This window comes from Papio anubis, chromosome 7 (assembly GCF_008728515.1).
Source record: "Papio anubis isolate 15944 chromosome 7, Panubis1.0, whole genome shotgun sequence".
NCBI lineage: Eukaryota > Metazoa > Chordata > Mammalia > Primates > Cercopithecidae > Papio > Papio anubis.
The window spans coordinates 154,682,133-154,705,826 of NC_044982.1; the positions used below are offsets into that span (position 1 = coordinate 154,682,133).

The 23,694-nt window shown below is 43.0% G+C and overlaps 1 protein-coding gene across 2 annotated transcripts in view; it reads right to left on the minus strand.

The window, feature by feature from the left end:
- FAM189A1 (family with sequence similarity 189 member A1) overlaps positions 1–23,694 on the minus strand; it is a 442,551-nt gene that overhangs the window by 65,655 nt on the left and 353,202 nt on the right. The window contains exon 4 of one of the 2 annotated variants that reach the window (XM_031668870.1): positions 2,164–2,298. The exons of the other annotated variant lie outside the window; for it this stretch is intronic. Within the exon in view, the coding sequence (XP_031524730.1) occupies positions 2,164–2,298 (135 nt within the window). The remainder of the gene's footprint in view (positions 1–2,163; positions 2,299–23,694) is intronic. 2 annotated transcript variants of the gene reach the window in all.

The following is a 23,694-nucleotide window of genomic DNA, read 5'->3' on the forward strand; positions in this document are numbered from 1 at the left end:
TCCTCAGGTAGGGGACAGGGGCAGGCTGTCTCTTCTCCTACCACCTAAGCCACTGCTGCCACTTCCAGACCATTGGCCTCGCACCTTGATCACAACTCCTGTCTCCTTTGAGCCTCCTGCCACCAGTTCTGATAGTTCCTACCTCCAGGTAGGCTTTGTACACAAATTCATTAAGGAGTTTAAAATGGTGTGGTTTTTCTTTTGCTATCGACTCTTACCAGTGTCCCGGGCAATCTGAATACCCATGGGGATGTGCCATGCATTCAGCGAGGCGCCCAGCCTTCCCTGGAACTTCTGGACTTCAGTGGCCTTTACTCCACGTTGTTTTTGCCACCTCATACCAAGGGCTTTTCTCACCAATGTACCAGAACAGTGAATAAGAGCGAGACTGCAAGGTCACCAGCTCCACTAGACCTGAGACTGCATTCTTAGAGACAGTGTTGTTTTTTTACCAGCATTACCTTTCAAGTCACAGTCACCACTGCAGGGGCTGGAGAGTCATGAAAACCGGGTCCTACGTCCCATGAGTGAAGGCCTTCAAGGAGAATGCCAGCACCTTAGAGGAGCACACTGAACACCCCGACCAGCCAGCTGAGGAACGGGAGGTAACATGAGGCCCAAATGCATCTTCATACTCAAGAAGATATCTCCAGGTTGAAGAAGAAACTTAGTAGTTGTCAGAATGAGATCGCAGAGTGAGCAATGGCTGCCCGTGTCCCCTCCCAGGAGGGCTGAGAAAGGCCATGGCAGACCTCAGGCACTGACCCAGGCAGGCCCCAGGATGCAGTGAGGTAGAAATGTGGGCGTAGGTAATGTGGGCAGCATGAAATACCTGGTCCCATGATGGGATGGGCTCTGGAGTGCCGCCGTTCTGGTTTCCTCCAACCCCGCTGCATCTGTCACTCTGGTGAGCTGCTAGGACCGCTCACCTTGGACCATTCCTCCGTGCAAAACATGGCAGGTGCTGTGAGCCAGGTGCAGTCCTACCACAGAGAGGAGCTGCATCCTCTCTCTCTGTACATCTTTGCTTGTCTACCAGCTGGTGACCACCCATAGAGGACTAATCACAGGCACTCAAGGTCAACGCTTTCCTCGTCTCCCCAGATCCAAGGTGGCTCTCTGCAGTTTCCCATCGCCTGCATACTGCATTCCCTACACACACGCTAGAACCCCTCCGTACTGCAAACACAATTTTACCACCAACTGAGAGTTCCTTGGACTGTGCCACATATTTTTATATTTATTTATCCTTTTTTTTTTTTTTTTTTTTTTTTTGAGACGAAGTCTTGTTCTGTCACCAGGCTGGAGTGCAGTGGCTCAATCTTGGCTCACTGCAACCTCTGCCTCCCAGGTTCAAATGATTCTCCTGCCTCAGCCTCCCAAGCAGCTGGGGCTACAGGCGCCCGCCACCACACCTGGCTAATTTTTATATTTTTAGTAGAGAGGGGGTTTCACCATGTTGGCCAGACTGGTCTCGAACTCCCAACCTCAAGTGATCCGCCCGCCTCAGCCTCCCAAAGTGCTGGGATTACAGGTGTGAGCCACTGCACCCGGCCTGTGCCACATCTTTTTAAAAAGTTTTGGCACAGTTTTATTCAGGGGAAACAGAAGAATTGGGTTCACTCTTCTTACGTATTTTTAAGTAGCCAATTTTGCTTTTCAGAATAAAACATTTGGAAGAAAAAATAAAATAATATAAACAATTTTTCCAAATCACTTTTTTTAAAAGATCAGATGCTACACATGAGAACAGACTGCATGGGAGACTGTCTGATTTTTTTTTTCCTCCAAAAATCTTTTAAAAAGCAAAATAAATCCCTATTTGTTCCCTGATGGTATAACCGCCAAAAATGTCAGAAAAGCCATAGAATGCCTCCCATCCGCATTTGTAAAGACTTCTTTCAATCATTTGCATCCGACTTTGCAGATGTCAGAGGTAGGACAATGAAATGGCAAAAATGCAAAGCGAGATCCAGAAAGCAACACCTTCAAAATCAAAATCTGTAATCTTTTCAAATGTTCTCTGGAAAGATATTCCCTCTCGCATTGAACCTACCCCAGGAAGTTAAGAGCTGAAAGGAATCTATATGATAACAAGGCTTCCTAAACTGTCTGTAAGGCATGGGATGAAATGCATGCACAAGCAGCGCCCAGCGGGGTCACCTTCAAGGTCAGCCTCACAGCGTTGCAGTTCTCCTGCAGCGGGTTCAGCTTCAGCGTCTCCCCGAGGTTGCTGCAGCCGGACGACTGGTGCTGCAGCTCACAGCAGACACACACCTCCACACTGTCAAACTTAATCTAGACAGAGGAACACAGACAGACCTCACCGTTAACAGGCATTCAGCCCCTGAGGGTACGCGTGAGTGACACAATTCAGAACACAGGAAAATGGCTCAGTTCAAAAGAGCCTGTTTCAGTGTGTTTAAGTAGTAAAGCAAAAACAATTTCTATTGACCCAGGCCCTTAGGAGGACTTCAAATTCCTATTTCAAAAAGCTATGTATAAAAAAGTAAAAGTACATTTGAAGAAACTTAAGCTACACATTAGAGAAAATGGCAGGTGGATTGCAAAGTGAGATAAAGGTCAATAAACTGAAAATCACTCACGCTGATGTATGCACTGAGATGTGTTATCCTAGCTCTGTGCCTTGGCTCATTCTCCTTCCACAGTCAGAAATTTCCTGCCTCACTTCATGGCCTATCAACCTCCTGCTCATCCCTCAAGACCCAACTCCAGCGCCATCCTCGAGGCCTTGTCTGGTTTTCCTGCCTCACTGCTACTGAAGACTGACTTTATCCAGCTACAGGTGCATCTTATCACCACAGTATTGACAATGGCAGTAAGTTGTAGGTGTTCAATACATGTTGAATGAATAAAACTGGCTTGGAAAATGGAAAACCATGGAAGGGAAAAACAATGCATTTCAAGTATTTGAAAAAGCAGTGTTAGATGAAAACAGAGTATGAGAGTCTCAGTGAGAAGGAAGGGAACAGAGTTACCAGTGCCTAGGAGAAAAGCAGCTTTAGAAAAGTCAAGTCCTAGCCAGGTGTGGTGGTATGCCACCTGCATTCACAGCTACTCAGCGGCCGGGGCAGGAGCATCGCTTGAGCCCAGGAGTTTGAGACCAGCCTGGCTAGGCAACATATTGAGACCCTGTCTCAAAAATACATAGCTAAAAAATAATAAAGTCTTAGATGTAAAACTACTAAAAAAGAAAATCAGGCCAGGTGCGGTGGCTCACGCCTGTAATCCCAGCACTTTGGGAGGCTGAGGCAGCCAGATCACGAGGTCAGAAGTTCAAGACCAGTCTGACCAACACGGTGAAACCCCGTCTCTACTAAAAATACAAAACCTAGTCGGGCATGGTGGTGTGCATCTGTAATCCCAGCTACTCAGGAGGCTGAGGCAGGAGAATTACTTGAACCCAGGAGGTGGAGGGTGCAGTGAGCTGAGATCGTGCCATTGCACTCCAGCCTGGGTAACAGAGCAAGACTACATCTCAAACAAAAAAAAAATCAGTAAAATCTATGCAATTTTATTCAAAATAACACTGAACATGAAACAAGTTATTTTCCTTAGACTAAGAAGTGCCCTACTTTCCAACAGATAATATGTTTACAGCAGCCAACTCAAAGTACAAATACTTTTCAGACAAATATTGGCCATTTATAACTGTAACAAATAATTTTTCATTGCATGCAGTATTACTGAGGCTGAGGCAATACTTATAAAAACCTCCAGGTATCAATGTGTCTGCCTCTCCTAAATACTGGGGGAGGGGTAATGCAGCATCCTCAGAGCCAAGAAATGTGCTGATATTCACCGGAGGAGGTCAGCTTTCACTTTCTCAGGTCAGCTTAAGACTTAGCCCCTGCCACCCCCTGCCACTCCCTGCCCCATGTCAGGTGGGCTTTGCGACTGGCTTTCAGCAGTAGAATATGGATAGAAGTGATAGCTTGCAGGTTCTGAACTTAAGACCTCAACAGGCTTCGTGTTTCTGCACCCTCTCCCTGCAACTTCCAATATACAGCAGGAAAAGAACAGGTTCCAGGAGCTGCCAGCTCTCCAGCCCCAGGAGACCCATGGAGCAAGCCCACAGAACTGTTCTGCCCTACGGTACACGCACACACAGCATTACTAGGTAAGATCAAACCATGTGTTAAATAACTCAGACAAATGACACTCCCACCAATAGGGTGTGAATTCAGGCTAATCCACACGCTCACCAATGCTTGCTAATGTTGGACTTAGACATTTCTGTCCATGCAGTAGCTAATATAACAGTATCTAATTTGGGGGTGGGTGGGTTTGTTTTCATCTTTGCTCATTTTCTTAACCATTCACATTGTGAAACCTAACACACATACAGAAAAAGTGCACAAAGCAAACATATTCAGTTCAATGATTTATCATTAACCAAGCACCCATGGGCCCATGGCCATGTTCCTAGAAGGCCTTCCATGCCTCATTCCCTATCATTCCTCCCCCTCGCTGCTCACCACATTCCTTACTTTTTAAATAATCACTTCTAGGCTTCCACCTTGATACATTTACCACTATAGTTTAGTTTCACCTGGTTTTCTAACTTGATATAAATAGAATCATACAATATTTTTAGTATTTGGCTTCTTTCATTCAAAATTATAAGATTCATCTACCTTACTGCATATAAATATAGTTGATCGTGTTCACCGTTGTATATTACATTGCGTGAATATGCTGCCATTTATGTATCTATTCTCTTGCCGATGGACATTTGGATTGTTGCTAATTTTTTCTGCAGTAAGATTAATGCTGCTTTGATATTCTGTACGGTGTGCTGGTACCTACATCTGCATATTTCTTTTGGGTACAAAATACCTATTGATCAGAGCTGCTGGGTCCCTGGGAATGTGCAGCTTTAGCAGAGAATACAAAGTCACTTTCCAAAGTGGCCATTCCCATTTACACACTCACCAGCATCGTTTGGGGGTTCCCATGACTCCACATCCTGGCTTGGGCTTGTTTTAGTCTTTTTAATTTTAGCCAAGAAAGTACCGGAAGAGGTACTTCCTCCCTGGAAAGAGGGAGTAAGCCAAGGAAAAAAGAGAAGAGGGGATCTAACACAGAAAAGAGAAAGAGGAAGTTCTAAGAAAATGAGAAAAGGATGTCCTCGCATGGTAAATACATAGACTGCCTATAGGCTGACTTGTCCAGACTGAAGCAGGAAACAGAGGCTCAATGGAAACGTCTCTAAGAAAATGAAGCTGACAGAAAGCTTGACGGGTGGGATTGTATTCAGAGGAGATTTTCAGTTCTCCTGGGAAGTTTGAGAGTAAATTAGAAACAGAGACACTAAACAAATAATAAAATAAAACAATTTTAACTCAGCATAAAAGACAAAACATATATAGTCCATGGTTTTGTTACATATGTGGCTTGCAAATATTTTCTCACAGTCTATAGTTAATCTTTTTATCCTCTCAAAAGGATCATTCATAGAGTAAAGTTTTAAATTTTGATGAAGTCCAACTCATGTATTTTTGCTCCTACACTTTTGGTGTTGATCTAAGAACTCTGCCTAGTCCTAGATCTTTCTCCTATGTTTTTTCTAAATGTTTTATAATTTTAATTTTACATTTGATTGCATGACCCATTTTCAGCCACTTTTAGTGTAAGATATGAGACTTGGGATGAGGTTGATTATTTTTGCCTATAGATGTCCAATTGTTCCAACATTTGTTGAAAAAGCTATCTTTTCTTTGCTGAATTCCTTTTGACTTTTGTCAAAAATTAGTTGGGCATATTTGTGTGTCTATATCTGGATTCTCTCTTTGTTCCACTGATCTATCTTTCCACCAATCACCAAGTCTTGATTATTGTGGCTTTGAGTCTGGAAATAAAAAAATTTACTCCTCCCATTTAATTCTTATTTTTCAAAATTATTTCTCTTTCCAAATACGTTTTGTTTTGTTTGTTTTTTTTGAGACAGGTCTTGCTCTGTCACCCAGGCTGGTGCGCAGTGGCATGATCTTGGCTCACTGCAACCTCCGCTTCCCAGGTTCAAGTGATTCTCATGGCTCATCCTCCCAGATAGCTGGGATTACAGGCGCACGCCACCATGCCTGGCTAATTTTTGTATTTTTAGTACAGACAAGGTTCTGACATGTTGGCCAGGCTGGTCTTGAATTCCTGGCCTCAAGTGATCCTCCCACCTCAGCCTTCCAAAGTGCTGGGTGTACAGTCATGAGCCATCACAACTGGTCTCCATACATATTTTAGAATAAGACTGTCATTGTCTAAAAAAAAAAAAATGTTGCTGGGATTTTGATAGGAATTGAATCAAACCCACATTTTTTTTTCTTTTTTTTTTTTGAGATGAAATTTTCGCTCTCGTTGCCCAGGCTGGAGTGTAATTGCGTGATCTCAGCTCACTGAAACTTCTGCCTTACGGGTTCAAGCAATTCTCCTGCCTCAGCCTCCTGAGTAGCTGGGATTACAGGTGTCCCCCTAACACGCCCAACTAATTTTTTTTTTTTTTTGTATTTTTAGTAGAGATGGGGTTTCACCATGCTGGCCAGGCTAGTCTTGAACTCCTCACCTCAGGTGATCTGCCCACCTTGGCTTCCCGAAGTGCTGGGATTACAGGCGTGAGGCACTGCGCCTGGCCCAAACCCACATATTAACTGGGGGAAAATTGATGTATTTACTACATTGAATTTTCCAATTTATTTATTTCATCATTGTTAAGTAGTTTTCAGTGTACGTTTTGTTAGATTTACACTTATGTATCTTTTTAAGCGATTTTTAATTTCAGTGTCCATATGCTTCACTGTTAATATGCAGTATTACTGTTAATACACAAGAAATTAAGCTCACTATTAATACACAAGAAATACAACTGAATTTTGTATGTTTATTTTGTATCCTACAACCTTGCTGAACTCACTTATTAATTCTAAGAGGCTTGTTTTGTTCCATTTAATTTTTAAAGAGTCTTTGAGTTTTCTACATAGATACCCATGTCATCCACAAACAGGGTTAGTTATATTTCTTCCTTTCTAATCTGTATGTCTTTTATTTTATTTTCTTGCCATACTGCATTGGCTTGAAATTATGTCATTATGTTCTATGTTGAAAAAAGTGGTATGAATGAGCATGCTTGCCTTGTTCCCGAGCTTAGGGGAAAAGCATTCAGTCTCCATTAAGTGTGTTGGCTGTAGGTCTTTTGTAGATGCTCTTTTTCACGTTGGGAAGTTCTCTGTGCCTATTTTTCTAAGTTTCCTTTTTAGTTATGAAAAGGTGTTCGATTTTGCCAAATGCTTTTTCTGCATCAATTGATATAACCATGTGGTTTCTCTTCTTTAGCCTGTTGATATGATAGAACAAATTGTCTGATTTCTGAATATCGAACCAGCCTTGAATCCCTGGAATAAATCCCTCTTGGCAATGATGTATAATTCCTTTCAGACATGTTGAATTTTATTCGTTATTATTTTGTTAAGGATTTTTGTATTTCTATTACATTAATAAGGGATATTCGTCTGTAGTTTTATTTTTCTATACTGTCTTTGTCTGGTTTTTGGTAGCACGGCAATATTACCTCCAAATCTGGAAATGTTCCTTCTATTTTCTCAGAGAAATTGTTTAGAAATGGTATTAATTCTATAAATGCTTAACAGAATTCTCCAGTGAAACCATCTGGACCTGGAGATTTTGTTTCTGGAAGTTTTAGAATTATAAATTCAATTTCCTTAATAATTATAGGGCTATTCAAATTCTCTATTTCATATTGTATGAATTATGTTAGTTTATGTTTTCTAAGAAATTGATCTATTTCATCTAAGTTGTGAAGTTCATTTGTGTAAAGCCATTCCTATTATTCCCTTATCATCCTTTTGATGTCTGCTGGGTCTGTAGTTATATACCGGTTTCTTCCCAGATATTGGGAATTTGTGTCTTCTTTTTTTCTTGCTAGAGTTTTGTCAATGTTGTTGATGTTGTCAAAGTATCAGTTCCTTTTTCATTGTTTTTTCTCCATTGGTTTTCTGTCGTCTATTTCATTGATTTCTGCTCTTTCATTTATGATTTCCTGCCACCTACTTCCTTTGGGTTGATTATGCTGCTGTTTATGTAGTTTCTGTTTTAATTTTATTTTTAATTGAGAAATAATTCTATACTACATATTTATGGGGTACAGTGTGATGTCTTAGTAATGTTTACATTGCAGAATGACTGAATCAAGCTAATTCACAAATCACCTCACATTTTTAAAAAAAATTTTTATTTTACTTTAAGTTCTGGGATGCAGGTGCAGAATGTGCAGGTTTGTTACACAGGTATATATGTGCCATAGTGGTCTGCTGCACCCATCAACCCATCATCTAGGTTTTAAGTCCCACATGCATTACGTATTTATCCTAATGTTCTCCCTCCCCTTGCCCCCATCCCCTGACAGGCCCCAGTGTGTGATGTTCCCCTCCCTGTGTTCATGTGTTCTCACTGTTCTACTCCTACTTATGAGTGAGAACATGCAGTGTTTGGTTTTCTGTTCCTGTGTTAGTTTGCTGAGAATGTTGGCTTCCAGCTTCATCCATGTCCCTGCAAAAGGCATGAACTCATTCTTTTTTATGGCTGCATAGTATTCCATGGTGTATATGTGCTACATTTTCTTTATCCAGTCTATCATTGATGGGCATTTGGGTTGGTTCCAAGTCTTTGCTATTGTAAATAGTGCTGCAATAAACATACATGCGCATATGTCTTTGTGGTAGAATGATTTACAACCCTTTGGGTATATGCCCAGTAATGGGATGGCTGGGTCAAATGGTATTTCTGGTTCTAGGTCCTTGAGGAATCGCCACACTGTCCTCCACAATGGTTGAACTAATTTACACTCCCACCAACAGTGTAAAACCATTCCCAGGGCCGGGCGCGGTAGCTCACGCCTGTAATCCCAGTACTTTGGGAGGCCAAGGCAGGGGATCACGAGGACAGGAGATCGAGACCATCCTGGCTAACATGGTGAAACCCTGTCTCTACTAAAATACAAAAAAATTAGCCAGGCGTGGTGGCGGGTGCCTGTAGTCCCAGCTACTCGGGAGGCTGAGGCAGGAGAATGGCATGAACCCAGGAGGCAGAGCTTGCAGTGAGCCGAGATCACGCCACTGCACTCCAGCCTGGGTGACAGAGCAAGACTCCATCTCAAAATAACAACAACAACAACAACAACAAAAACTGTTCCTATTTCTCCACAGCCTCACCAGCATCTGTTGTTTCCTGCCTTTTTCATAATTGCCATTCTAACTAGTGTGAGATGGTATCTCATTGTGGTTTTGATTTGCATTTGTCTAATGACCAGTGATGATGGGCTTTTTATTCATATGTTTTTTGGCCGATATATTTATCTTTTCTGTGGTGAAAACATTTAAAATCTACTCTTAAGCAATTTTGAAATATACGATGCATTATTTATTTATTATAGTCATCATCCTGTGAAACAGATCACTAAAACTTACTCCAATCTAACTGAAATTTTGTACCCTTTGATCTATATCCTCTTTGGCTTCAACTGTTTCCCTTTGCTGTGATCAACTGGACAGGAGTCCAGCTCTCCTGAAACAGGTCACTCTCCTGCATCTCAAAAACATGCGAGGAATTATTTCAGAGGATCACATCTCTAGGCTAGGCATTAAGATTGAAGTAGCTATCATAAACGGCAAGACATTTTCCTCAGTCTGAAGCATCATCCAGGGAAAGGGAGGGAGGATCAGCTTGGCTGGAAAGCACGATTTATCAAATAAAATAACCCTTCAATGACCCCAGGGAACAGACATCCAAATAAATCTTTTCCATCAGTTATTTCACTGAGTTTGTGATTAATTCTTAGAAAAATTCTGAAAACCTCCTGATTAGTTCTCTGACCTCGACATCTGGGTGTGCAAGTGGCTGACAGATTTATTTCAGGAGTACCCCTCAGTGTTCAGGTCATTGGGAACGACACCGCAGAGCTTTGCAAATGAGGCCACAGTAATTTTTCACAAATCTCTTTGGGGCACTTAACAGCTAGCCTGCCCCCTTTATTTACGGTCTATCAGCCTGTCTGGGAGTAGAAAGGGCTTATGCAACAGAAAGAGGGGGATGCCCCCATGATTCTCTTACAGAAGTACAAATGGGATGGGTATGTAACCTTCAGATATTCTCAAAGGTAAGGCAGTGTGGGAAGGCTGAGCCTGCAGGCAGAGCAGGGCAGAGGGCTGGGAAGAGGCTGGCATGTGTCAAGCCCAAGAACTCACAGTGGGCACACCAAGGCCAGTATCCTTGGATGTGAGGAGTCTGCTTCGAGGAGGAAAGAGGCGCAGCACGAGCGACAGAGTCAGACTACTCACAGTCCTAACTGCCATGGAGTGACCCAGGACAAGCCATGTGACCTCTCTGGGCTTCAGGTTCCCGGGCCCCAGTGAGGATCAAATAAGATCAGAAAGGTAAAAATGCAAAGTGCCAACGTTATTTGCTGGTGTTATTGGTGTTGTTATTATTTTCATTAAAGAATAGATTTGTATAAACTAGACCCTAATTTTTTTTTCCCAAAGGTTCAAACAAAGCTACGAAAACTAGACCCTAATTTTTAAAATGTGGTAAAATACACACAACATAAAATTTACCATCTTTACCATTTGTCAGCATACAGTTCAGTGGCATGAAACACATTCACCTCATTGCGCTACCATCATCCCATCACCACCATCCACCTCCACAACATTTTCATCTTTCCAAACTGAAACTCTGTCCCCACTAAACAAACCCCCATTCTCTCCCCCACAGACCCCCAACAATCCCCATTCTACTTTCTCTCTCTGTGGATTCCCTACTTCAGGTACCTCCTGCAAGTGGAATCAGGCAGTATTTGTTCTTTTGTGGCTAGCCCATTTCACTCAGCAAGTCTTTAAAGTTCATCCATGGTAGCACATGTCGGGGATTTCCTTCCTTTTTAGGGCTGAAGAATGTTCTATCAGATGCATCTACCATATTTGCTTGATCCACTCATCTGTAGATGGACACCTGGGTTGTTCCCAGCGCTTGGCTGCTGTGAATAATGCTGCCATGAACATGGGTGTGCAAATATCTATTTGAGTCCCTGCTTTCAATTCTTTGGGTAAATTCCCAGAAGTGGAATTGCTGGATCATGTGGCAATTCTGTTTAATGTTTTAAGAAAATGTCATAATGTTTTCCACAGCAGTCGTACCGTTTTATGTTCCACCAAGCATGTACAAGGCTTCCAGCTTCTCTACATCCTCACCAACACTTGCTTTCTGGGTTTTCAAAAAATCATAGTCATTGCAGTGGGTGTCAGGTGGTATCTCACTGTGGTTTCCATTTGCATTTCCCTAACCATTAGTGATGTTGTGTACCTTTCCATGTGCTCACTGGCCATTTGTATATATTCTTCGGAGAAATATCTATTCAAGTCCTTTGCCTGTTTTTAAACTGGGTTGTCTGTATTCTTGCTGAGCTGTAGGAGTTATTTATACATTCTGGATATTAACCCCTTATCAAATATATGATTGGTAAGTCTTTTCACCCATGGAGCCTCTTATCTCTGCTGATTGTGTTCTGTGATGAACAGAAGTCAACTCAACTTTTTGAATACTTGTAGATTTCCATCACTTTGACAAAAACTCTCAGTAACCTGATGATTCCTCCCTAACCCAGTAATTTTTGCTTCCTTTGTCTCAAGAATGAGCCACCTTAAGTCCTGCTGCAGAGGTAAGCATCTCACTTGCCTCGCTCTGTCCTTGTCCTGCTTTCTGAGCAACACCACTGTCCTGCAGCATCCCTGCTGGTGGTGGGAGAGGGTCCCCACAACACCAGCCCCAATGACACAGGACGACATAACTGCCTTACTCTGGACTACTATAGCAAATACCACAGACGGGGTGGCTTATAGACAGTAGACATTTATTTCTCAGAGTTCTGGAGGCTGGGAAGTCCAGGATTAAAACACCAGCAGATTTGGTGTATAGTGACATCCTGGTTCACAGATGGGTCACTGTGTCCTCACCTGGCAGAAGAGGCGAGGCAGTTTTCTGGAACTTCTATTATAAAGGCACTAACCCACTCGTGTGGACTCCACCCGCATGCCATAATCACCTCCCAAGGACCCCACCTCCTAATACCATCACCTTGGAGGTTAGAATTTCAACATAGCAATTTGCAGCAGACACAAATATTCAGACCACAGCAAAAGCTCTTATGCTGGTGATGCTCAAGGCACTTAAAGGCACTGGTAAGACCCCAAAATCACCAGTAATCACAGTGCAACATGGGTGGACCCTGATGACATTATGCTAAGTGAAAGAGGCCAGATACCAAAGATTGTACCCCACATGATTCCATTCAACGTCCGGAACAGGAAAACCCACAGGGACAGAAAGCAGCTTAGTAGTTGTCTCGGACTCAGTCGGGGACAGGGGCCAATCCAGGGGTGGGACATAAAGGGTATGGGATGTCTTTTTGAGGTGATGAAAATGCTCTAAAATTGACTGTGGTGACGCACATTCAGCAAATATACTAAAAACCACTGAATTTTAAACCGTAAGTGGGTGTAATTATATCACAGTAAATGTGAATTATATCACAATAAAGGTGTTTCAGAAAAAGAAATTACCACCACATGTGATTACTAACTTAATTTAGTTTGGATGGTTTTAATCCCTTCTGTGTTCTGCCTAATCATTTTATATTCACACGTGTGTCACCAACATAAGAAGTCTGAGATCAATTAAAACTACCTTCACCACCGTCTCCCCAGTGTAACCTCCGGATCAGCATAGACGTGCTCCCTGGGTTGGATGACAGGGAGCGCTTTCCGTCGTGGGGTTCGAATCCATTCGCCCAGCAGCTCCTGCAGCACTGTCCTCATCCGGCCCCTCCAGCTCTTCCTCACTCCAGAGCACCAGGACTGGGCACCTGTTTGTTCCTGGAGAGGTACTGAATCCGGTCCCCACCAGGCCTGGGGACAAAGCTGGCCCATCACTGGGGGATTTCCCCTGTACTACACAATGGGCATGGAAGTGTGGAAGCATGTGGTCCGGCGTTGTGTCCAGAGTTCGTTCCTGCTGGTAGGTTCGTGGTTACGTTGACTTAAAGAATGAAGCCGCAGATCTTCCCGGTGAGTGTTACAACTCTTAAAGACGGCACGGACCCAAATAGTGAGTAGCAACAAGTTTTATTGCCAAGCGCGAAACGGCAAAGCTATCACAAAGAGCGAGAACTATTGCCTCTGCTGGCTGGGGTGGCCAGCTTTTATTCCCTTCTTTGTCCCCGCCCATGTTCCCTTTCTGTCCTATCAGAATGCCCTTTTCTCAATCCTCCTCGCGATTGGCTACTTTTAGAATCCTGTTGATTGGTGCATTTTACAGAGCGCTGATTTGGTGCGTTTTAAAGAGCTCTGATTGGTGCATTTTACAAACCTAGCTACAGGGTGCTGATTGGTGTGTTTTACAATCCTCTGGTAAGACAGAAAAGTTCTCCAAGTCCCCACTTGACCCAGGAAGTCCAGCTGGCTTCACCTCTCTCTTCCTTACTCCAGAGCACCAGGGACTGGGCACCTGTTTGTTCCTGGAGAGGTGCTGAATCCAGTCTCTGCCAGGCCTGGGGACAAAGCCAGCCCATCAGTTGGGGGGTTTCCCTTTTCTGCACAGTGGGCGTGGAAGCATGTGGACTGGCGTGTCACTGAGGGATCTCCCCCAGCCTCCCCACTAGGTTGGGAATGCAGTCCTCAGTGGGGGTCACCCCACCTTCCCTGCCAAGGTAAGGACACAAACCCCCACACTGGCCCCTCCTAGCCCGGCTCTCCCCTGGGGGGCCTACAAATGCCAGGATTCCTGAGAATTGAGACTCCCTTTTGTGTCCCCTACAGCAGGGATGGCAAACACAGAACACACATCCCACCATTTCCCACTTTTGCTTTCACCCTCTCCTCCCCCTACCCCGAGTCCAGATAACAGCCTCAGAATCCTACTCAACACACTGTTCTGGGCACTTAATGCCAGGCAGAGGAAGCTGGCACACAACGTGAAACCTACTTGCCAACCCTGCCCTACCTATAAGTAGACAGGGCCAAAAATAAGAGAAAATAAAATGCTTCCGACTAAATACATAAAGACATTGTAAAATGTTGATGCTTACTAAGAGGGAATTAGCTGACTCCTTAAACGTGTCATCTACTTTGAAATGATCTAGAAATGCTGGCGAATAGGGCGGCCTCAGAGTGCTCTCAAGCCTCTGTCCAGCCGCAGGGGAAGCAGTTCTCTCTGTGCTTCTGCAGGAAGTGACAGCTGAGGTTTGAGGGAGGCGCCAGCAGTAAACAGAACTCACATACACCCCTGGTGGGAGTGAAAATTAATAGGGACAACTTCAGAAAACAGTTTGGCAGTATCTACCAAAGCTAAACATACCTATACCTACATACCTATAGGTATACCCTATAACCCAGAGACTTCACTCTGGTGTAACCAACGGATGGATGTCATCCGAAGCAATACACGAGAATAGCGACGCCTGTGCATCCACGATAGCTTCACACTGGGAGGAGAGTGGGGAAAACACACTGCGATGTACTCACACGATGGAAAACAGGAAACCAGAGCTACGTGCAATAAGATGAGTGAATCTAACTGACATGTTGAATGAAAAAAGCAAGGAACAAAAGGGTCAATTACATATGATTCTATTTATAAAGCTGAAAGCCAGTAAGAATTCTTCCGTGACATTCGAAGTTAGGGTAGCAGGTGCCCATGGAGAATGTGGTGTGAGTAACCGGGAGAAGGAAGGGCGGGGCTCCCGGGAAGCTGGAGATGTTTTACTTCTGATCTAAATGTCTGTTCCATGGGTTTGGTCACCTGCCAAGAGTCATTGGGTTCCATACTTAAAATGCATGCTTTCTTCTCTGGCTATGTCTGAGCTAACACAGAGGATTAATTTTTCAAAAATACACAAACCTGTCTGGTCGTGGTGGCTCACGCCTGTAATCTCAGCACTTTGGGAGGCCAAGGTGGGCAGACTGCCTGAGGTCAGGAGTTGGAGACCAGCCTGGCTAACATAGTGAAACCCTATCTCTACTAAAAATACAAAAATTAGCCGGGCGTGGTGGTGGGCACCTGTAATCCCAGCTACTTGGGAGGCTGAAGCAGGGAAATCACTTCAACCTGGGAGTCAGAGGTTGTTGTGGGCTGAGATCACCCCACTGCACTCCAGCCTGGGCAACAGAGAGAGACTCCGTCTCAAAACAAAATCAAAAACAAATAAAAAATACACAAATAGTCTGGGGGAGAGTCTGTTGCTTATGACTGAGTGGACCTCAAGACCTGCCTCAGTTTCCCACAGAGACAGAAGGACCATGGTCATGAGGAGACCTTCCAGGGATGGTGGAAGCAAAATAGAAAGTCGCGTTTTGATTCTGGTTCCTCTGCCTGGAATGTGCGGGTCTCACACGGGGGAAAGGTGGGCTTCTTCCAAGACTCAGCCTGAGCATCTTCCTCTGCTCTCGGCGACTGAGTTTCCCTCTCCCCGTGAGTCTCTCTGTGCCCCGGTACCCCTGCAGGGTCACTCTACTCAGCTGTCACCCCATCAGAGCACAAACTACTCCCTGGCATGTGGTGGCTGCTCACAACTGACTCTGAAATGAGTGGGTGGATGTAAAAACAAAAAAGTGGGAGGCAAAAGTGTCACCTGGGTTAATTCAACTGGATTTTAAAGGTTTCAAGAAGGTTTTGTATAATGCTTTTTACTTTCTGCATTTTAAGATGCGTTGACATCTTGGGGTCTACTAATCCAGGAGAGACTACCCCTCGCAGGGCTAGCTAATTCCTTCAGATAGTAAGCAACTCTCTTGCAAGCCCACTCTTCCTATGCAGACCAACCAATCCACAGCTCACACCTCCAACCACACCCTTCATTTAACTCTCACAACTAAGCCACTATTTCCCCTGCCCTAAATCATCCCAGGGCCAGGTAAGGTACTAGATGACTGGGGGCTACTCCTATAGCCAACAGGTCAAACCAGCCAATTCTAACCTGGCTCAAACATGCCCGCACATTCTTCCCCACAAAAAACACAATCAAGGATCTGGCCCATGCTGTCCCCTAGGTCAGGGGTCCCCAAACCCTGGGCCACAGACCAGTCCCAGTCCTTGACCCATTAGGAACTGGGTCTCACAGCAGGTGGCAAGCGGTGGGTGAGCATTACTGCCTGAGTTCCGCCTCCTGTCAGATCAGCAGCAGCATTATATTCTCATAGGAGTGTGATTCCTGTTGTGAACTGTGCATGCAAGGGATCTAGGTGGCACGCTCCTTATGAGAATCTAATGCCTGATGATCTGAGGTGGATCAGTTTCATCTATAACCATCCCTGACCTGCACCCTCCCCCAGTTCATGGAAAAATTGTCTTCCATAAAACTGGTCCCTGGTGCTAATATGGTTGGGGACTGCTGCCCTAGATCCCTCCGAGCTTCTCTGTGTGGTCTTGCCTGGGTAGCACAGCCCTTCCTCTTGGAAACTGTGAGTAATAAACTCTTCTTTCAAAGAAGTGGTCTCTGTGTCTGGCATCCCACCATAATGGACTACAACAAATCCCAGGTACCTTTTAAAATAGGCTTGCAACTTAAAGATGATACATCCTTCTCTAACCATCTCCTATCCCAATTCATCTCTTTGCTATGTATATTTTCAATAGACATCTGTGCTTTAAATGCATTCAGATGTCCCAGAATGCAATCCATGGGTAGGAACTGTGCAAATACCACATGTTACTCTTAACACTTAGGATCAGATGATTAATAGAAGGGGATTTTCTGTAAAATATGCAGTTATTCAGGTTACTACATAATAATGGCAAGAGTAAAAAATCAAATTATTTCTTCAGTCTTTTACTAGGAAGATTTCTGCAGTTTGTTTTTGCTACTGCTATAAACGAGGGAGGCCTCATTTGTCCTACAGTAAAATGATGAAAATCTGCCCATCATCCCCTCTACGGTGAAGCCAGTGGAGAGTCACGGTGTTCTGCGACCATCGTGCTGTGCGACAGAGTGCAGCCAACCACCTCTCAGACACAGTCACTGTGTGCCCTGCACAGGAAACACCAGCCAAGGTGGGTGAGGGACAGGCAGATGGCTTGGGAAGCTCATGTGATGGAAAGGCCACTCCTGGGGCCCCACTCAGGCTCTTCCAGCATGGTGCTAGGTGCCACGCTGAGCCCCTCGCTGGTTTGCGGTTGAGGGCCTGGACAGCCCAGGAGCCCAGGTGCAGGGTTCAGACAGCTCATAGCCTCAGCCCTGAGGTTGCTCCACAAGCCCCTCCCAGCATGGCTCAGTCCCTGCTCCAGTGACTTCAGATCTATGTCTCACTTCACTTCGGAATTCTTTAGGACAAATCGTTCTTAGAATACGGGAAATTACTTTCTCTTGTCTGACTGCCCTGGCTAGGACTTCAGTAGTATGTTGAAGCAGAGTGGTCAGAGCGGGCATCCTTGTGTTGTTCCCGTTCTCAGAGGGGATGCCTTCAACTTTTCCCCATTTGGTATTATGTTGGCTGTGGGGTTGTCATAGATGGCTTTTATTACAGTGAGGTATGTCATTTGTATACTGATTTTGCTGAGAGTTTTAATCATAAAGGGATGCTGGATTTTGTTGAATGCTTTTTCTGCATCTATTGAGATGATCATGTGATTTTTGTTTTTAATTCTGTTTATGTGGTGTGTCACATTTAATATGACTTGTATATGTTAAACCATTTCTGCATCCCTGGTATGAAACCCACTTGATCATGGTGGATTATCTTTTTGATACGTTGTTGGATTCAGTTAGCTAGTATTTTGTTAAGGATTTATCATATATGTTCATCAAGAATATCAGTCTGTAGTTTTCTTTTTCGATTATGCCCTTTCCTGGTCTTGGTATTGGGGTGATGCTGGCTTCATAGAATGAATTCGGGAGGGTTCTTCCTTTCTCTATCTTGTGGAACAGTTTCAAAAGGATTGGTACCAATTCCTTTTTGAATATCTGGTAGAATTTTGCTGTGAATCCATCTGGTCCTGGACTTTTTTTTGTTGGCAATTTTTTTAAAGTGTCATTTCAATCTTGCTGCTGGTTATTGGTCTGTTCAGGGTATCTAATTCTTCCTGACTTACACTAGGACGGTTGTATTTTTCCAGGAATTTATCCATCTCTTCTAGGTTTTCTAGTTTATGTGCACAAAGTTGTTCACAGTAGCCTTGAATGATCTTTTATATTTCAGTGGTGTCAGTTGTAATACCTCTCGTTTCATTTCTTAATGAGCTTATTTGGGTTTTCTCTCTTTTCTTGGTTAATCTTGCTAATGGTCTATCAATTTTACTTATGTTTTCAAAGAACCAGCTTTTTGTTTCATTTATCTTTTGTATTTTTTTGTTTCAATTTCATTTAGTTCTGTTCTGATCTTGGTTATTTCCTTTCTTCTGCTGAGTTTGTTATTTCCTTTCTTTTGCTGGTTCTTGTTTCTCTAGTTCCTTGAGATGTGACCTTAGAGTGTCAGTGTGTGCCCTTTCAGTCTTTTTGATGTAGGCGTTTAGGGCTATGAACTTTTCTCTTAGTGCCACCTTTGCTGCATCCCAGAGGTTTCGATAGTTTGTGTCATTACTGTCATTCAGTTTGAAGAATTTTTTAATTTCCATCTTGATTTCATTTTTGGCCCAAGTCTCATTCAGGAGCAGGTTATTTAATTTCCGTGTATCAGCATGGTTTTGAAGGTTCCTTTTGGAGTTGATTTCCAGTTTTATTCTACTGTGGTCTGAGAGAGTGCTTGATATAATTTTAATTTTCTTAAATTTATTGAGGCTCGTTTTATGGCCTATCGTATGGGCTAACTTGGAGAAAGTTCCACATGCTGTTGACTGAATGTGTATTCTGTGGTTCTTGGATGAAATGTTCTGTATATATTTGTTAAGTCCATTTGTTCCAGGGTATAGTTTAAATCCATTGTTTCTTTGTTGACTTTCTGTCTTGATGACCTGTCTAATGCTGTCAGTGGAGTATTGAAGTCCCCCACTATTATTGTGTTGCTGTCTATCTCATTTCTTAGGTCTGTTAGTAATTGTTTTATGAATTTTGGAGCTCCAGTGTTAGGTGCATATATGTTTAGGACTGTGATATTTTCCTTTGGACAGGAAAATATCATCTGTGATTATTAATACCGAGTGTCAACTTGATTGGATTGAAGGATACAAAGTATTGATCCTGGGTGTGTCTGTGAGGGTGTTGCCAAAGGAGATTAACATTTGAGTCAGTGGGCTGGGAAAGGCAGACCCACCCTCAATCTGGGTGGGAACAATCTAATCAGCTGCCCATGCAGATGGAATATAAGCAGGCAGAAAAGTGTGAAAAAGAGAGCCTGGCCTAGCCTCCCAGCCTACATCTTTCTCCCGTGCTGGAGTCTTCCTGCCCTCAAACATCAGACTCCAAGTTCTTCAGTTTTGGAACTTGGACTGGCTCTCCACGCTCCTCAGCCTGCAGACAGCATATTGTGAGACCTTGTGATAATGTGAATTAATAATAAACTCATATATATATATATATTCCATTAGTTCTGTCCCTCTAGAGAACCTAGACTAATACACCATTATATAAATGTCCCACTTTGTCTCTTTTAACTGCTGTTGCTTTAAAGTTTGTTTTGTCTGATAGAAGAATAGCTACCCCTGCTCCCTTTTGGTGTCAATTTGCCTGAAATGCCTTTTTCCACCTCTTTAAGTTTATGTGAGTCCTTCTGTGTTAGGTGAGCTCCTGAAGGCAGCAGATGGTTGTTGAGTTCTGATGCTCCTGAAGCATCCGAGTTCTGAGTCTCCTGAAGGCAGCAGTTGGTTGGTGAGTTCTTATCTATTCTGTGGTTCTGTATCTTTTAAGTTGAGCATTTAGGCTGTTTACATTCAATGTTAGTATTGAGATGTGAGGTACCATTGCATTCATTGTGCTATTTGTTGCCTGTGTACTTTGGTTTTTTTGTTTTTGTTTTTTTAATTTGTATTTTTGTTTTATAGGTCCTGTGTGATTTATGTTTTAAAGAGGTTCTGTTTTGATGTGTTTCCAGGATTCGTTTGAAGATTTAGAGCGCCTTTTAGCAGTTCTTGTAGTGGTGGCTTGGTAGTGGTGAATTCTCTCAACATTTGTTTATCTGAAAAAGATGGTATCTTTCCTTCATATATGATGCTTAGTTTCACTGGATACAAAATTCTTGGCTGATAATTGTTTTGTTTCAGGAGGCTGAAGATAGGACCCTGATCCCTTCTAGCTTGTAGGGTTTCTTCTGAGAAATCTGCTGTTAGTCCATTAGGTTTTCATTTACAGGTTACCTAGTGCCTCTGTGTCACAGCTCTTAAGATTCTTTCCTTTGTCTAACTTTGGATAACCTGATGACAATGTGCCTAAGTGATGATCTTTTTGTGATGAATTTCCCAGGTGTTCTGTGTGTTTCTTGTACTTGGATATCTAGGTCTCTAGCAAGGCTGGGGAAAATTTCCTCTATTATTCCCCCAAATATGTTTTCTAAGTTTTAGAATTTGCTTCTTCCTTAAGGACACTGATTATTCTTAGGGTTGGTCATTTAACATAGTCCCAGACTTCTTGGAGGCTTTGTTCATATTTTCTTTTTCTTTGTCTCTGTTGGACTGGGTTTATTTGAGGACCTTGTCTTCAAGCTCTGAATTTCTTTCTTCTACTTGTTGAATTCTATTCCTGAGACTTTCCAGAGCACTTTGCATTTCTATAAGTGTGTCCACTGTTTCCTGAATTTTTGATTGTTTTTTCCTTATGCTGTCTATTTCCATGAATATTTCTCCCTTCACTTCTTGTATTGTTTTTTGGATTTCCTTACATCAGGATTTGTCTTTCTCTGGTGCCTCCCTGGTTTGTCTAATAACTAATCTCCTGAATTCTTTTTCAGGTAAATCAGGGATTTCTTCTTGGTTTGGATCCATTGTTGGTGAACTACTGTGATTTTTTGGGAGTATTAAAGAACACTGTTTTGTCATATTACCAGGGTTGGTTTTCTGATTCCTTCTCATTTGGGTAGGCTCTGTCAGAGGGAAGGTCTAGGGCTGAAGGCTGTTGTTCAGATTCTTTGTTTCCCATGGGGTGTTCCCTTGGTGTGGTAATCTCCCTCTTTGCCTATGGATGTGGCTCCTATGAGCAGAACTGCAGTGATTGTTGTCTGTCTTCTGGGTCTGGCCACCCAGCAAGTTCTATCAGGCTCCAGGCTGGTACTTGGGGTGGTCTGCACAGAGTTCTGTGATATGAACCATCTATGGGTCTCTCAGCGTGGATACCAGTGCCTGTTCCAGTGGAGATGGCAACGGGGTGCAATGGACTGACTATGTGAGGGTTCTTAGCTTTGGTGGTTTAATGCTCTATTTTTGTGCTGGTTGGCCTCCTGCCAGGAGGTAGCACTTTCCAGAAAGCATTGGCTGTGGTGGTTTAGAGAGGAACCCATGGTGGGCAGGGCCCTAGAACTCCCAAGAGTATATGCCCTTTGTCTTCACATCCCATGCTCATGGATGGGTAGAATCAATATTGTGAAAATGACCATATTCCCAAAAGCAATCTACAAATTCAATGCAAGCCCCATCAAAATACCACCATCACTCTTCATAGAATTAGAAAAAAACAATTCTAAAATTCATACAGAACCAAAAAAGAGCCCACATAGCCAAAGCAAGACTAAGCAAAAAGAACAAATCTGGAGGCATCACACTACCTAATTTCCAACTATACTATATGGCACAGTCACCAAAATAGCATGGTACTGGTATAAAAACAAGCACACAGACCAATGGAATAGAATAGAGAACCCAGAAATAAACCCAAATATTTATAGCCAACTGATCTTTGACAAAACAAACAAAAACATAAAGTGGGGAAAGGACACCCTTTTCAACAAATGGTGCTGGGGTAACTGGCTAGCCACATGTAGGAGAATGAAACTGGATCCTCATCTCTCACTTTATACAAAAATCAACTCAAGATGGATTAAAGACTTAAATCTAAGACTTGAAACTATAAAAACCCTTCTAGAAGATAACTTTGGAAAAAGCCTTCTAGATGTTGGCTTAGGCAAGGAATTCATGACCAGGAACCCAAAAACAAATGCAATAAAAACAAAGATAGCCAGGACTTAATTACACTAAAGAGCTTTTACACGGCCAAAGAAACAGTCATCAGAGTAAACAGACAACCCACAGGGTAGCAGAACATCTTCACAGTCTATACATCTCACGAAGGGCTAATTGCCAGGATCTACAATGAACTCAAACAAATCAGTAAGAAAAAAAAAAACAACAAACAATCCCATCAAAAAGTAGGCTAAGGATATGAATAGACAATTCTCAAAAGAAGATATACAAATGGCCAACAAACATATGAAAAAATGCTCAACATTGCTAATGATCAGGCAAATGCAAATCAAAACCATAATGCAATATCATCTTACTCCTGCAAGAATGGCCATAATCAAATCAAAAAACAGTAGATGTTGCCGTCGATGCCGTGATCAGGGAACACTTCTACACTGCTGGTGGGAATGTAAACTAGTACAACCCCTATGGAAAACAGTGTGGAGATTCCTTAAAGAACCAAAAGTAGAACTATCATTTGATCCAGCAATCCCACTACTGGGTATCTATGCAGAGGAAAAGAAGTGACTGTATGAAAAGAATACTTGCACACGCATGTTTATAGCAGCACAGTTCGCAACTGCAAAATTGTGGAAGCAATCCAAATGCCCATCAGTCAATTAATGTATAAAGGAACTGTGCTCTGTGTGTGTGTGTGTGTGTGTGTGTATAATGGAATTCTACTCAGCCATAAAAAGGAATTAATGGCATTTACAGTGACCTGGATGAGACTGGAGACTATTATTCTAAGTGAAGTAAATCAGGAATGGAAAACCCAACATCGTATGTTCTCACTGATATGTGGGAGCTAAGTTACGAGGATGCAAAGACATAATAATAATACAATGGACTGTGGGTACTTGAGGGGAAAAGTAGGAAGGGGCTGAGGGATAAAGGACTACAAATAGGGTACAGTTACGCTGCTCTGGTGATGGGTGCACCAAAATCTCACAAATCGCCACTGAAGATCTTACTCATGTAACCAAATACCACCTGTTCCCCAATAACTTATGGAAAAACAAAAAATAAAAATAAATAAAAAAGAAAATTGGAAATTAAAGCTTTAAGTAGAGAGGAGAGACAGCAGACCAGAGGCTGTTGCACTTAATGGCAGCAGCCCTGGCTGCCTGCCTGATTTCTAGGGCTTATTTGAAGCTGTGGGCTGGGGAGCCCTGCTGGGCTGGCTCAGGGGTCTGCGTGGGCTGGCTCCAGCGCCCAGTCTAGAACCCTCAGGGGCTCGGCACCCCCAAGGCCTGGCCTACTAGTTTTCATTCAGCACGTGTGAATCCAAAGAAACCAGGATCAGAAAGGTTCCTACCAGGTCTGTTATGATTCTGTCCGAGCTCATCAGAATTTAAATTTTTACCTTTAAATGCACGTTATTTTTGGCTGTGCATTGCTTTTATTATCATATTTTATGCAAAGAAGCCTGGCCTTGATGATTGATCAGTGTTTGTGATTTTCACTTTTCATGCAATTAAAGCCTATTAGAACACAGGCACGTGGCACAGGATA